Source organism: Artemia franciscana, chromosome 8 (genome assembly GCF_032884065.1).
Source record: "Artemia franciscana chromosome 8, ASM3288406v1, whole genome shotgun sequence".
NCBI lineage: Eukaryota > Metazoa > Arthropoda > Branchiopoda > Anostraca > Artemiidae > Artemia > Artemia franciscana.
Window position 1 is genome coordinate 43159902 of NC_088870.1, and position 15441 is coordinate 43175342.

Genomic DNA, 15441 nt, shown 5'->3' on the forward strand with positions numbered 1-15441 from the left:
GGTAAGATTTTTATGTTTCAAGTTTTAACTGCAATAGTAGCAGTAATTACGGCAGAAATTGTAGAGGCCAGGTTGTGTTCGATATAAACTTAACTGGAGAAGTTTCATCATGAGAAATTTTGTTTAAGAATTGTTGTCATAGAAGATGACATAAAAAGAGTTTCATTATAAAACTAGCTGAGGAAGGAGTAAAAGGTGTAATATCAGTTTGGATCGTGGTAGCGTTAATCATAGGCGGTGCAATAGCGCTGCCTAATTAAAGACTGAAGTGGGCATAGCGCATTTCTTTCATCAAGACGCTTGGAGGGAGTTGTCGTAGAAACTTTAGAAGCGGCTTCTTTGATTGAAAATTTGTTTAACTAAACTGAAATAAACTATATTGATGCAGGTTACTAAAAGGGTGTGACTTTTACATCCCAGAAACATCTTAGTGCACTAATTTGTATCGATAGTTCATGTTGAGGGGGATCTTGGATCAGCCAAAAAGTACTATATTTATTCTATTACTAACGCTAGTTCTATTGCTACAATTAATACCATTGTTAAAGCTAACGGTACTAAGAAGAAATTTTTAGGAAATGTTAAGAGAGTGTTGAATTAAACCAAAACCCGTTGTGTGAATACAGGTTGTCTAAAGGGTGTATTAGCAGTAGGCCTGTCTTAGGAACAACTTAGAGTGTTATATTGAAATTTTAAGATATTTTTGGAGATTTTTAACTGCACAAAAACTGACAATATGAATCCCATTACTGCTATCAGAGGCAACGCTATAGTGCTGCCCTATGTTAAACGCCATAAGGCTTCAATGTTTTATTATTATCTTTTTTCCCAAGGCACTTCAGAACAAATTGGTGGTCGATTGGAAATCTGATTCAAAATTTGAAGTTCTAGTGCTCCTTTTAAGAGTCAAAGAGATTGGAGACCACATGTGATGTATCAAACACTTCGTGATAAAAAGAAAACTGTAAACAAAAAGCGATGCGGCTCAATAGTGGCCGAAACCCTAGGAAACAGTCTTGATAGCAATAGATACATCAAAAGAATAAAATTTTGGTGCTTATTCAAAATATGTAAAATCTATCAAGTTTCATGTTAAAAATCAAAATTACGAGCCTGATAAAATTTGCTTAATTGTCAAAAAAGTAGAGAAACACCCCAAAAACATCAAGTGATCTTAATAAAAATCATACAACCGGATTCAACATTTCAGAGAAACTTACTGCAGCAATGTCAATTTCCAATATAAAAAAAATATCAAATTTTGCAGTAAAAAAGATAACGAATGTGTGTTTATTTGTTTGTTTTCCTCACGAGTGATGGTATTGAACCATAGATCCTAGAAAATTGTGAGAGGGCGCATTTGATTGGAAATCAAAAGTTCAAGTACTCCTTTTAGGTGACCCAAAAATGTCAAAAGGGCAGTTTTGCCTCCCTCCCACGACCCTTTTTCCCCAAAAGTCACTTTAACAGCATTTTGAAATAGCCATTTTGATCAGCATGGTCGGAAAATCTAGTAGCTATGACGGTACAAAGTATGTATCCAATTACGGATTGGTCAGAGCCAAGGTCATTTCTAAGGCACTCTTGGGGAACAATTAACTCTTAATAGAGATACGTAATATAATAGAGTTACGTAATAGCTTTCTTTGGAAGTGAGCGAAGCTCAATGCTAATTTGCGCAATGGTTTAGGCTGGGGCCATAGGAATAATATAGTCGCTTAACTACTTCTCTAACTGTTGGAGTCAATGAACTGTTACTTGTTCTGTGTACTAGTTACGTAATAGATTTCTTTGACCTTCCATGAGAGCATAAATGTTTGATGAGAAGTTCCTATCACACTTTTAAATTGAACATTGATTGTTGCTATTATTATTATTTCATGCTTCATATATTACAAAAGGGATCAAATCCCACTCTACTGGACACTAAAAGACCGGAGGAAGAAAATAGTGGTGAAGTAAAAATAAGAGCTGCAAATGCTGAAGTAAAGAGAGCAGAAGGCAGCAGATTATCGTGGCTTGACTAGAATTCAAGCTTTAGTGTAAAGAATGAGGTGTTTAGGAGGAGGCAGCCTCTTCATGTACGTCATAATTTTTGTTTGTTTTAAGTTTTAAAGTTTCTCCTTTCTTTTAGTTGAAACAGATTGGCTATTTTATCTAATAACATATATATGGAAGGGCGCAGCAGCCAAATTCTTATTTGCAATGATTATTGTTTAATTTAATCTTGACTTACACATTAAATTTAAGTTTTACTTGTTTTAAGATTTCTTTATTCAATTTTGTATCTGTTTTATGTTGTTTTTTTATAATTTTTCATTTAATATCCGTTTGTTTCGGGTTTCATTCATTCTAACATATAATATTTTGGTAGTTCTGAAATTGAATTATCATAGGAATTTATTTCCGCTTATCTTAAGTGTTTAATATGGATTTTACTTCTCTTGAAAAACTTTTTTTGGGGAATTTTTTTTAAATCAATTATGACTAACACTATTACTGCTGTCATTTCGACTACTCCCTGTACTCTTGCTGTTATTGTCAAAATTTACCAGGCTGTGAGAATAAACAGGTATGATATCTTAGGAGAGGCAAAAAGCATAAAACAAACACTTTGAAGGGGTTTTATGTGGCGTTAAGATTAAATCAAAAGCCATTATGTACATGCTGGTTGTCAATAAGACGTTGGAGTATCTTAAGAACTACAGAGGGTATTAAGTTGAAAAATTTTGGACTACTACTATTACTAAAATAGCCACTAAGACCGTGTTGCCTTTCCATAACAAACAAACACAAAGTAGAAACAATAGGGAAAATCTTTTCAAGACAGAGGAAATCAATTCAGTGGATATTCTTTAAAAAATTGGAAGCCTTGAGAAATGAATCTCCGATGAGAAACCAAATTTGTTCTTCAAGATCCACTCCTGGACCTGCTATTATTAACCTCTCTTCTAAAACGTTGGAGCCCCAGGAAATCAAAACACTGGAAAAAGGTCCAAAATCATCTTTACTACCGAAACAAGTTCCAGTGGCAGATATAGTTTCCTCTCTAGAGTCCGCTTTGCATAAATGCTATGCATCTGTTTCTGACCCTGATGAAGTTAGGTCTTGTCTTGTAAATACCCTTTATAACAGCCAAAAAAAATTTAAGCCTACGACTTCCACACCGAAAAATCTGCACGGCATGAAAATACTATCTAATGTCCGCAAAGACTCTTCTATTACAATAACAAAAGCAGACAGAAGCAATTCACTTGTTGTCATGGATACGACAGACTATGAAAACCAAATTCTTTCCCATTTAAATCACACAATTACATATAAAACAATAACTCACGTTCCTACTGATCAGTCTCTTAATAATATTATAAATGAATTAATGTAGCTAAAACAAAATGGTAAAATCACTCCACAATTCTACTATAAATTTTTTGCCTGTGGTAGTTTCTGTCCCAAATTCTTCGGTTTACCAAAAATACTTAAGCGAGGTATTCCTTTAAGACCTATTGTAGCATGTACTAAAGCCCCCGCTTCCAATATTGGGAAATGGCTTTGCACAGCTTTCAAACTTCTGTTGTATTCCTAAAATTCCTATATTCGTAATTCAGTAGATTTAGTTGAAAAACTTAGTAACAGGAGTATTTCAGAAAACATAATAGTTAGCAGTTTTAGCATTGTTTCTACATATACGAATATAGATGTCGCTATTTATGAGCAATTATTAAAAAACAAAATAGAAGAAAATTACCACTTAATCGAGGTTTTGGTGACAGGAATTGATTGTGAAGTTTTAATAACTCTTGTTGAAATTTGTAATAAGCTCTCTATGTATTTCCAATTTCGTGATTCTTTTCTTTCAGCAAAAAAGGGTTACCCATGGGGGCACCTTTATCCGGGCCACTGGCAAATATTTATGTCAAGAACCTTGAAAATTGGGTATTAAATTCTTATTTTCTAAAACACGTCTATTAGGGTCGCTATATGGATGACGTAATTCCACTTTGGAGTTATGGAGAAGCTGAACTTCAGGGTCTTTTAGATCATCTTAATACTTATGACAGAAATTTATAGTGCACCCTAGAAGTTGATATTGAAAATCAACTACCGTTTTTAGATGTGTTAATTATTCGTAATACTGATAAAGTGGATCTTACTATCTATCGAAAGCCAACGCAAAACAATAGATATCTTCATTTTAATTCAAATCACCCCCCACAAGTTTAAAGAGCAGTTGTAACTTCTCTCATTGACCGTACCCTGAACATTTGCTTCGATCTGTATATAAATGCAGAAAAAAATTTTATCAGTGATATTCTTTTTGGTAATGGATACCCCATTTGTCAATAAGATTATTGACCGTTTCGATTATTGAATCGAAAAAGAAATTTTACAATTTGAGGCTACTGATAAGTCCTTAAGTACTATCTATTTTCCGTATATTCCAAAAATTACAAAAAAAAAAAATTAAAATATTTGCAAAAAAGTAATATGTATTTAGTTTTTATTGTTAATTTCATATGTTTGTCAGGAGCAACAATAAAACGAGCATAAATAATTAGTGTTAAAGGGTGGCTGCGCCTTCCTCACTCCTTCATTCTTTACTCTTTACTCCAAAGTATGGCATTTTGTCCTTATTCTTTCACAATTTTCCACCAAGAACTTTTTCATTTAAGGAAATCTCCTCCAGAGAGAAACACTCTCCTTCGCCTTCACCAAACACTCTCTTCATGCAGCTACGTCCCTTAGAAAATTCCCTCCATGTGTAAAATTGACCTACCAAAGGTAAAGTAAGACAAATAAAACAGATCTACGTATAAATTCCAAAAAATTTCCCAGTATAAAAGTTCCCCAGGAGACTTCCTCCGGGCCAGTTCTCTACAACAGAAAATTCTCCTCGTGGAAAACATTTCCGGCAGAAAATAACTACCCCTCCCAAAAAAAAAAATACTTTCCGTATTTTTACCAAGTAAATACTACGTTGATAATGTGGACAATGTTGTATTGTCTACATTGTCAAAAATACTAATTGACAATGCAGAGTGTGTAGGCAAAGACCCTTATAGCCCTTCCTCTGCAAGCTCTGGTGGGTCAAGTCATAGTAATTAGTAGTAACTATTGAGGTAGAGTTACTGCACCTTTTCACTATGTTGAACCAAATTGCTATCTCAAAATTTGTATCTCATACCTATAGGGAAATATAACGTTGCAGAGGGATTCTTTGCCTTCGCATCGTTTTTGTCACACAGAAGGTTATTATAAAAATTTATTCCTATTTGAATATATCCCCAATTGGTTTTCCAGGACTATTAGTTTGATACGATCACTCCGGAGAAAAATAAAATATGCAAGGATTTGTAAATTTTCTTGTGGCAAAAAATACAAATGTCACATTTGTTAGAAAAGAGCTTGAAAATTCTATAGCAGGGCTTCCTGATATACTAAACCTTCCGGTATGATTTTCATTCATATCGCCTGAATTTTGGGGGGTGATTCTCCTGCCTTTTTTTATAAAATCATAACGTTTTTCTTTTTTTTCATGATATTTTTTTATGGTAGCATTAATCTTTACGAATCTTATATAGGTTGAATTACCATAAAATCAAACACTTTTGATATATTAATTGTCATCAAAATTCTTCTTTTTAGAGTTTTGTTTACCATTGGGTGGAGTAGCTCCATGCTTACAGTACGCTACCAAAAACTGTTAAAAGAAAACAAATAAAAAGAATTAATAATCTTCTAAACTAAATAATGTTTAATAAAAACTAGGGTTTCAGCTCCTATTGATATGGTTTGATTACTCACAAGGTCCAAACCCATACTGCCTAGTCTAAATGACAATCTAAGTAACACAATTGTGCAATCTTAATAATCCGTCTAAAAAACAAAATATTTATTTAAAGATATTAACTAATGCATCTTGGCATCCTATAAAGTTTCATTTTCGTTTCAGGTCTTTCAAATCTAGACTTGGCAAACCTCAGTCAATTTGATGGATCTACAATTGCGACCATTAATCACTTCTTGGGACAATTTGTCAAGCCGTTATGCCTAGTTGCTCATAATGGGAGTAAATATGACTTTCCAATTCTTAAAGGTCATCTTCAAGTAGGGCATCAGCTTTATGTAAGCTTGATTCTTCTTCTTAAAGAAAAGTCATTCAAACAAAAATTCATCTTCCAGTATCACAATAGATGAAAATTATTTTTATTATTTTTATTTCTAAATTGTTTCAAGAATCTTAGCATTTGTTCGGATATTAGAAATTATATTTTTTAAATACACTCTTAGGGAGATAATGAAAGTGTATCTTACAAAAATATTTAGATCTATAGATCTATCCAGCAAAAATAACAAGAGGCCAAGGATCTTTCCAAATAGAACTATCTATAAACTCAGTCTTCCTGACATTTCAGTCACTTACCAAAGCTGAAATTAGACATGTGATAAACATTCTGTTATCAAACAGGCACATAAATAATGGTATCTAAAGATTTAAGGCCTGGAGGATACCTTAGTGGAGACTGGGAAAAATGGCCAAATCTCTGGGAATTTGTCAAAGAATTTCTTTTTTACACCAAAATGCTTAGGAAAAATCAGCTTAATCCCATAAGAAAAATCCAACAGAATTCCCCTTACACAATCGTCCCAACTTTCCCTTGAAGGGGGAGAATGAGGGGAAATTCCAAATCTGAATTCAAGCTTTCATTTTTACGTACTATAATGCCTATTTTCAGCCTAAAAAACCGGGAAGGGGGTAGGAGGGCTAAACTCAAAATTAACAGGTTGCTGGACTGTTTAGTCATTTCCTAAGAAATCAATGGTGGCAAAATCGAAAATAAAGTTAAAAAATCAACTTTATGTAGTCAAATGCCTCATCTCACCTAAAACGTTTGTACAAGCTGACCTACATGAACTAGTCATTTTAATCATTTTTATTCTATTCACCATTTTCTATTAAGCTAGGAATAGCATCTTAGAATATGACCTTCGAAAAATTTAAATTCAAAACAGTATTCCAGAATCGGTTCCCCTCCAGTTAGCGGTTTCCAATCCTTAGTGCCATTCTTTAGGTGATTTAATCCGGGGTCTTTCTAGCATAGTGCTTTTCATTAAATTTGAACAACCGCTTTACTGGAAGACAACGTGAATCATCGATGCAGAGGTTGCAGCAAGTGCTTTAAGAAATGCCATTGTTGTCCTAAGTGGATTTCAAACACGCATGAGTTTTCTAAGGGCCATTTGCTTCCTTGTGGTAAACCGGAACTTTTGGCAATTCCTAGACAAGTATACACGCCTAACACTAGGTGTAATATGCTTCAAGACGAAGCTTTCTCTCTTGTTGTGTGAGGCCGTGGTCTATTGGAACTAGCCCTTTATATGATCCTTTTATTATAAGAAGTGAATAGCAGAGAACCCCTTTAAAAGGCAAGCAGGCCTACGAGTTGATACTTGAAGGAGATACCATCGACTATCTTTGGATTTTCTTTCGTCCATGCGTGCCGCAAGTACTTTACCTTTTGTATGTATCGTCATCTTGCATAAGAAAGAGTGCATAACCTTTCATTGACAATATTTTATGTACGGCAGTAGTAGGGTAATTGCCGGTTTTGCCCCACCTATCTCACCCCATTAAATTTACATTATTTTCAGCTTATTTTACATCATTTTAACATCAAATATTGCACATTTTGAATATTTCCCATCCCTATATTCAAAATGAAAACAGACTCTTGGAAATCAAATTCGGTCTTATTTTTACACTTTCTCACAATTTGAACACGGGTTCTGGGCCCGATGTAAATCATCCTATCAATTTACCCCATTTTCAATTAAACTTGCAACATTTGAAATAAAAATTTTCACCTTATTCACAATTTCCCATTCTCAGCTTTAAGATCAAAACAGGACTTGTGAATAAATAATTTTATGAATTTGTTAAATAAGAATTTAACTTTATTCCATTTTTTCTCTACTACTATAAAATGCAATAACTTAATATGATTTAATATTTAGTGGATAGTTCGATTCTTCCTCGACTTTTCGACTTCTTGGATTTTAGTTGTTGATGCTGTGAAAACATGTACTTTTTGTTTTATATGTAAATCGTCAATCCCTGTAAAGTTTGAATAATAAAGCTATAAAAGATTGTTTTCTATGCTACTCTTATCTGTACAAATACCAATTTTATCTAGACATTTTGCTCATTGCTTCATTTTTTCAAAAACTATTTTTCATGCAACCGAAAAATGTAACCTTTCATCATTGAAACCACATTTCTTTTTGAAATTACATAAAAAAAACTAGGTTTTTTTAACTGAAAGTAAGGAGCGACATTAAAACTTAAAACGAACAGAAATTACTCCGTATATGAAATGGATTTTTCCCTCCGCAATCCCTCGCTCTTTACGCTTGTTTTAAAAAGCAGAATTGTGGCAAAGAGTCAAATTTTAGCGTAAAGAGCGAGGGATTGCGGAGGGAACAATCCATTTCATATACGGAGTAATTTCTGTTCGTTTTAAGTTTTAATGTCGCTCCTTACTTTCAGTTAAAAAAACCTAGTTTTTCTATGTAATTTCTGGACGTTTTGAATTAATGCAAGTTTGATTTTGACTCTCCACACGTAAACTATTCAAACGAAATTTGCATATTAATTCCTTTTTTGGCTAAATGGCTTTCTCTTAGTTTTGATCATACGATTTTGAGAAATATGGGATGGGGAAGGAGGCCTAGTTGCCATGCAATTTTTCGGTTACATAAAAAGGCAACTATTAATTTTAATTTTAACAAATTTTTTTATTAGCAAAAAATATACGTAACTTTAGAATTAACTTACGTAACAAACTTTTATATTCTTTGATTATTATTATGTATATGAGGGGGTTTGTACCCTCGTTAATACCTCGTTCTTTACACTAAATCGTAAGTTTTGTCCCAATTCTTTAAGAATGACCCCTGAATCAGAAAGGCCGTAGAATAAATAGTTGAAATTACTAAAAATACTTTAGCATAAAGAGCGAGGTATTTATCTCCTCCTAAATACCTCGCTCTTTATGCTAAAGTATTTTTAGAACCCCTCATATGCGTAATAATCTCTGTTCGTTTTAAGTTTCAATGCTACTTCTTCCTTTCATTTGAAAAAACGTTTTCATGTTTATTTTTCATTGTTTTCTTATAGTAATGCTAGAGAATCCTGCGCCCTTTTCATTGAATTTTTCTTCCCCCATGACACATTCCTCCAAGGAAAGATCCTCCAACATAGCCCCCTCTCCTCAGCCCCACCCCCAAACAAAATAAAATCCCCCTGAAAACATCTGTACACTTCCCAATAACCATTACTATATGTAAACACTGGTCAAAGTTTGTAACTTGCAGCCCCTCCCCCAGGGATTCTGGGGGAGTAAGTCATCCCCAAAGACATAGTTATTATGGTTTTCGACTATGCTGAACAAAATGGCTATCTCAAAATTTTGATCCGTTGACTTTGGGAAAAAAATGAGCGTGGGAGGGGGCCTAGATGCCCTCCAATTTTTTGGTCACTTAAAAAGGGCACTAGAACTTTTTATTTCCGTTAGAATGAGCCCTCTTGCGACATTCTAGGACCACTTGGTCGATACGATGACCCCTGGGGAAAAAAAAACAAAACAAAAAAACAAACAAATAAACACGCACCCGTGATTTGTCTTCTGGCAAAAAATACAAAATTCCACATTTTTGTAGATAGGAGCTTGAAACTTCTACAGTAGGGTTCTCTGATACGCTGAATCTGATGGTGTCATTTTCACTAAGATCCTACGACTTTTAGGGGGTGTTTCCTCCTATTTTCCTAAATAAGGCAAATTTTCTCAGGCTCGTAACTTTTGATGGGTAAGACTAAACTTGATGAAACTTATATATTTAAAATCAGCATTAAAATGCGATTCTTTTGATGTAGCTATTGATATCAAAATTCAATTTTTTAGAGTTTTGGTTACTATTGAGCCGGGTCGCTCCTTACTACAGTTCGTTACCACGAACTGTTTGACAATTTTTTAGAGTTTTGGTTACTATTGAGTCGGGTCGCTCCTTACTACAGTTCGTTACCACGAACTGTTTGACTGCCCGAGCTAACGACTCGGTTGCGGTAAGTTTTTTTTAGGTCGCATAGAATAAATCTCCATTTATTACAGATTAAAATTATTAAACAAATTTAAATTATTAAACATATTAATGAAAATTAACGTAGAAAGTTAAATAAAGTCTTAAGAATTTGTCAAGGCTTGACTATTTTTAAGATTTGGGAATTTGTTTAATGAAATCAGCTCCTAATAAATGGCTGACAGTTTATTCAACTTTGTAGCATCCATTTATAGAATGAAAGTTTTTATTGAATAACTTTCGAGAGTTCTTTTTCGTAAGAACCGCCAATACTGAGCTCAAAAGTTTTATCTGACTGTTCATACGTTATAGGGGTTGTATGTTTCACTGCAGCTATTTTAAACACTTCAGTTGTGGAATTTAGAAGGTAACCATTATCATAAACCCCTTGCTTGTATAAATTATAACCAAATCACCAACATTAAATTTGTGTATGTATGGTTTTTGAACTTCGACATCAGGAGGTAAATTAGTTTTCTTTCCCTTTTTAACTCATTCCTGTTGGTTTGTTTTGATGGATCATGGATAAGAATTGTTATAATTGATAACAAAAGTGGGTAATACATCTATCCAGCGGTTTGTGCTGTTATGAATAAAATATTTTCATAATTTTTCTTAGATTGTTCTATTAAACCCTTCAACAGTTTGAGTTTTCAATTCACTTTCAAATGAGAACCAATGAATTTCATTACTCTTAAAAAATACTCGAACATTTTTCTTAACAATTATTTTTACCTCTATCTATTTGCAATATTTTAGGTTTTGTATTTTTAAATAAATCATTAAAAGCATTAATAATTTCCTTACTCATTAAATCATTTAAAGGAAAACACCAGGCATATTTACTAAAACCATCGATGACTGTAGGAACATAATTAAAATTGTTATTTTCACTTTCATACTGCTTCATATCAACCAAATGTGCGGTTTGTTTTAATTTAGTTCAACATCTGCTTAAATGTTCCTTGAAAGCTTTATCTTGTTTCTCTTAGCTTGCGTAGTAGCCATAGTTGTAGTAGTATTAGTAGTAATATGCGCATAGCACCTTTTGTTTCTTCGAAATCCCCTTCAATACACGGCTGAAAGTTTCAGTCTTACTAATACCAACAACAACCGTTCCTAAGGCATTTGTGATACATCCTATCAAAAAATTATGTGGGCATAGTGTGTTGCAATTTAGTTCCACAGAGTTTTAATAATTCCCAAAATATTCACCTTAGTACCCTTTGCTTTAGTTGCAGTAGTAACAGTTCCATCAGTTATTTTATTAGAATTTGTAATAGTATTAGTAGTAGCGGTAGCTACTACTACTGCTAATAATATTAGCAATAGTAGAAAAACTAGTATGAGTAGAAGCAATAGCACTAGGATGCGAATATTGTTTTATTTTAGTTCAAAATCCTCCACGACAAGCCCTGTCAATTTCAGCTTCGCACGACAAACTGTTCCTAAGAAATCTCTGTTACACCCCTTTAACAAACTGCATACACATGGCATGTTGTAATTCAGTTTACTTTCTCCCTCAAAATTCTTAATAATTTCACCATCACATCCTTAGGCGTTGTTGTGATGTTAGACTTAGTAGTATTACTGGTGGCACATAATGGTGGTATAAATAGCAATAGCGGTAGTACTATTAGTAACTGTAGTATTAATATATTGCCTTTTGGTCAGTTGAACATCTTTCTGTCAAGTAAAGGAAGTTTCAACCTAATGCAATAAGTTATAGCTATGACATGGCTTAGCTGCCTTTTTGCTAACCTGTATGTTTATATATTTCTTGAGATTTTCCTCTCAATACTCTTAGCCTTACAAGTAGTTACAATAAACTGACAGTTAATTTAGTAGTAGTGAACGTAGCAGAGACAGTAGTATTAGGAATAGCGTACGCTAGTACTAGCAGTAGCGTTCCTTTTGGTCTCTGAAAGTTTCACCCTAACACTCTAATCATTTCTTGAGATACGTGTTATTGACAATGTATATGTACATACAGTCCATTGATTTAATTCAAATTTCCCTCAAATTTGTCTCAAACCACCAAGTGTCTAGGGCTAAACGGAAAGTAGGGTGTCCCCTCTCTCTCTCTCTCTCTCTCTCTCTCTCTCCTCTCTCTCTCTCTCTCTCTCTCTCTCTCTCTCCTCTCTCTCTCTCTCTCTCCTCTCTCTCTCTCTCTCTCTCTCTCTCTCTCTCTCTCTCTCTCTCTATCTCTCTCTATCTCTCTCTCTCTCTCTCTCTCTCTCTCTCCTCTCTCTCTCTCTCTCTCTATCGCTTAGACTATATGACTTTCAGGGCAACAACATTAATCTTTTTTCCGTAAGGAAAAAGTAAAACATTAAATTTTTTTAGAGTAAAATTGGATTTTCCGAACAACAACCAATCTTTAATATGTTACACGTACATTTAGGCTAACAAAATCTTTCAAAGTGGTGTGTCGGAGGGTATACATAAGTAATTATACCCAAAGTTATAGTTTTCTGCAAGTCCATCTTTTTCTCATAAGAATTTGGGATCAAATTGAAATTCAGAGGAATATATAGGAAGGTGAGTGGTGTCTTAGAATATTTTTACAGGGAAAGGAGAACAGGACAATTTCTTCGCATCCTCACAAAAGTGTAAGCTCTATTACTTTTCTATTACATGCCTGTCCTCCAGTAAACTTCGATTTTAGTTTATCTCTAAATTCACAACTTTAATTTTAGGCCCTGGCCGATGGTACACTATGTTGTGACTCAATGACCGGGTTAAAGGCAATTCATATGAACACAATATCAAAACCTAAAAGTGGAAAACTCTCTGATATTTACCGTTTCTATCTCAATGAAGGAATACCTTCTGCACATAGAGCAGAAAGTGATGTGATGGCTTTAATTGCTTGCACAGTTGCAGCCGGGCAAGATTTTATGGATTGGATGGACAAAAATGCTAAAGACTTTAATAAGAATATTAAAGTGAGAGACTGTTAAGTTGATATACAAAAATAATAAGATGATGTGGAATTTTCTGATGACAAACATGATAAAATAATAGGAGTGACATATAATCATTTTAGTATTGCATAAGAAAAACTCTTGTAATTTTAAGTTCACTAGCTTAATAAGTTTTATTTGAATTCATGATACTAAGGAGTGTGGCACTCAATTGGTGTTGTAATTGTTCTTGTGGTCAGGTGTTAAGCTATTTATGAATCTAAATCAAAATATATGTCATGATATATACTCTATTACAAATGTAACAGATAATATAACTCTCCTTTTTGTTTGGGATGGCTTAGATTTGGGTTCCTGTAAATTTTCATCTTACTTACATGGTTCATTAAGTCGAATTCTTTATTTTTTCCAATATAATACCTCTAAACCTGCAGTACGGCATCCACTGAAATGTATGGTGTGTTTTTCGAGTGAGATTACTAAGTTTCTTTGATTTCTCCTTCATATTTGCTTCTGTTTGTTTAACCTTGGAATACTAAAGGGTACCAAGCAACGTTGCTAGCATAAGTGGGTAAATTATACCCCTTCATCTTTGACATCAATAATTGTGGCTAGTGTTTATTCAAAATGATTGGGACGAAAATCAGACAAAAAAGTAGCTCAATTGAGCTGGGCTTTCTGAACGAGTTTAATAACTGATATTCTTCGTGACAAGCGGGTAGTAAAAGAATTACTTTACCCGTCTTTAAACAGTAAGATTTGTCCTGTTCCATCTCTTTTTCTGAGTCGTCACAAGAAACGTTGGCTGGATCTCTCTCTCGCTATCAGACATTTCTAGGTCCTTTGCTTCAACTCAATCATCTTCACAATCACTGTCAATTGCTTTTACATTTTCATTTTCTTCGTCTTCCTATAAAAGTTTGATGATTTCTTTGTCGAAACATAGACGCCGTCATTACGGCAAAAATATCCTGCACAAACAACAGTAATAATACCAGAGGTGGGAGAAATATATTCTGAAATTGCCGAAATATGATCTAATATTGTTACAGTCTCAGCAATCACAAAAATCAAATAAACGCAGATTCAGATTTGTAATTAAAGCTTAAATGTTGAGAAAGTGATATATTGAATGAAAGAGGAAAAGTCACAAAATACTATATATGGGTAAAATTTGCCCACTGACCTCTTGTATCATTGTCTCTGCTTACTTCAGATACAAGAATAACTAAGCAAATAGCCAGTCTCCTGATGCGCAAAGATAGTAATGACAGATATAGGGTATATTAATGGAGTTGCTAATCCCTCAAGACATTTTTACACACATCTGGGTGTTACCTCATACTATAGGAAGTTGGTTGTTACAAAATAGGGGGTTTTCTTTGAGATTTCTTTGGTTGTTATATATTACTTTTGCAAATGTTTATAAACCTAGGTGTGTAAGAAAAAACCTCAGAGCCCACAAGTCAAATGGGGAAACCCCAGGTTGTAAAAATGATCATATTCCATTCGTAACGTAAGATTTATTGCTGGAATACAAGCCCTTTGTTTTCATTGTTTTTAACAGACAAAGGAATTCTCTTTAGGTATTTACACCTAGGTGATACATGCTACTATAGGGAGTGTTATTGTGTTCCCATGCGAATTTAGAATAGAATAGAATATATTTATTCACTACAATAGCCGGAGCTAGCATTAGCATGTCACGACAAAAATAATTTATACCTTCAAAAACACTCACAGGAAAATTTAAAAAAACGTTATATTCATCGAACACATATTAATAAAACATAAATTTTTAGCCGTGTCAATATTATTTAAATGACGGGTAAAATATGGGACAAATTATTTACGATATCTCTCAGTACTATAGGCTGAGCAAGTAAGTAACTGTGGACAATTCTTTTTTATTTGTCGAAGTCTAGTAACTGGTCTTCTGTTGGGCGGCTCTCAAGGACTTCAGTTGGGGGGCTCTCAAGGTTGGGTAGTAGACGACAATCAGTTGGGGAATTCAAACAATTTAGTCCAAATCTATGTTTTACGCTATGGTTACGACTATCAAGTGAGTCCAAATTGAGTCGTTTCAGTGCATCCTCGTAAGGTGAGTAGTTTTGTCCAAGCAAAATTTTTACAGTTCTTTTTGTATCGTCTCAAGTCTATCTGTTTGATCTTTTGTCAATCCCGGATGCCAAGCAGTGTGTGCATAGTCAGGAGAAGGCCTAAAATAGCTGCAGTATACAGACTTTAAAACCTCAGTTGGTGTACCAAATCTTCATAGGTTGGAAAATGAATATAAAAGCGAGGCGCCTTTTTTAGTCAGATAGTCAACGTGCGAATTCTATCTTAAATCATCGTCCAAAATTATCTCAAGTATTTT

The 15441-nt window shown here is 34.0% G+C and overlaps 1 protein-coding gene across 3 annotated transcripts in view; it reads left to right on the forward strand.

Annotated features, from left to right (window-relative positions):
• LOC136030457 (uncharacterized) overlaps positions 1-13352 on the forward strand; it is a 90264-nt gene extending 76912 nt beyond the window's left edge. For 2 of the 3 annotated variants that reach the window (XM_065709460.1, XM_065709459.1), the window contains exons 9-10: positions 5954-6126; positions 12837-13352. In XM_065709460.1, coding sequence (XP_065565532.1) covers positions 5954-6126; positions 12837-13100 — 437 coding nt within the window. In that variant the 3' untranslated portion in view covers positions 13101-13352. The remainder of the gene's footprint in view (positions 1-5953; positions 6127-12836) is intronic. The other variant, XM_065709461.1, reaches the window with a different exon arrangement.
• Positions 13353-15441: the final 2089 nt, after the last annotated feature.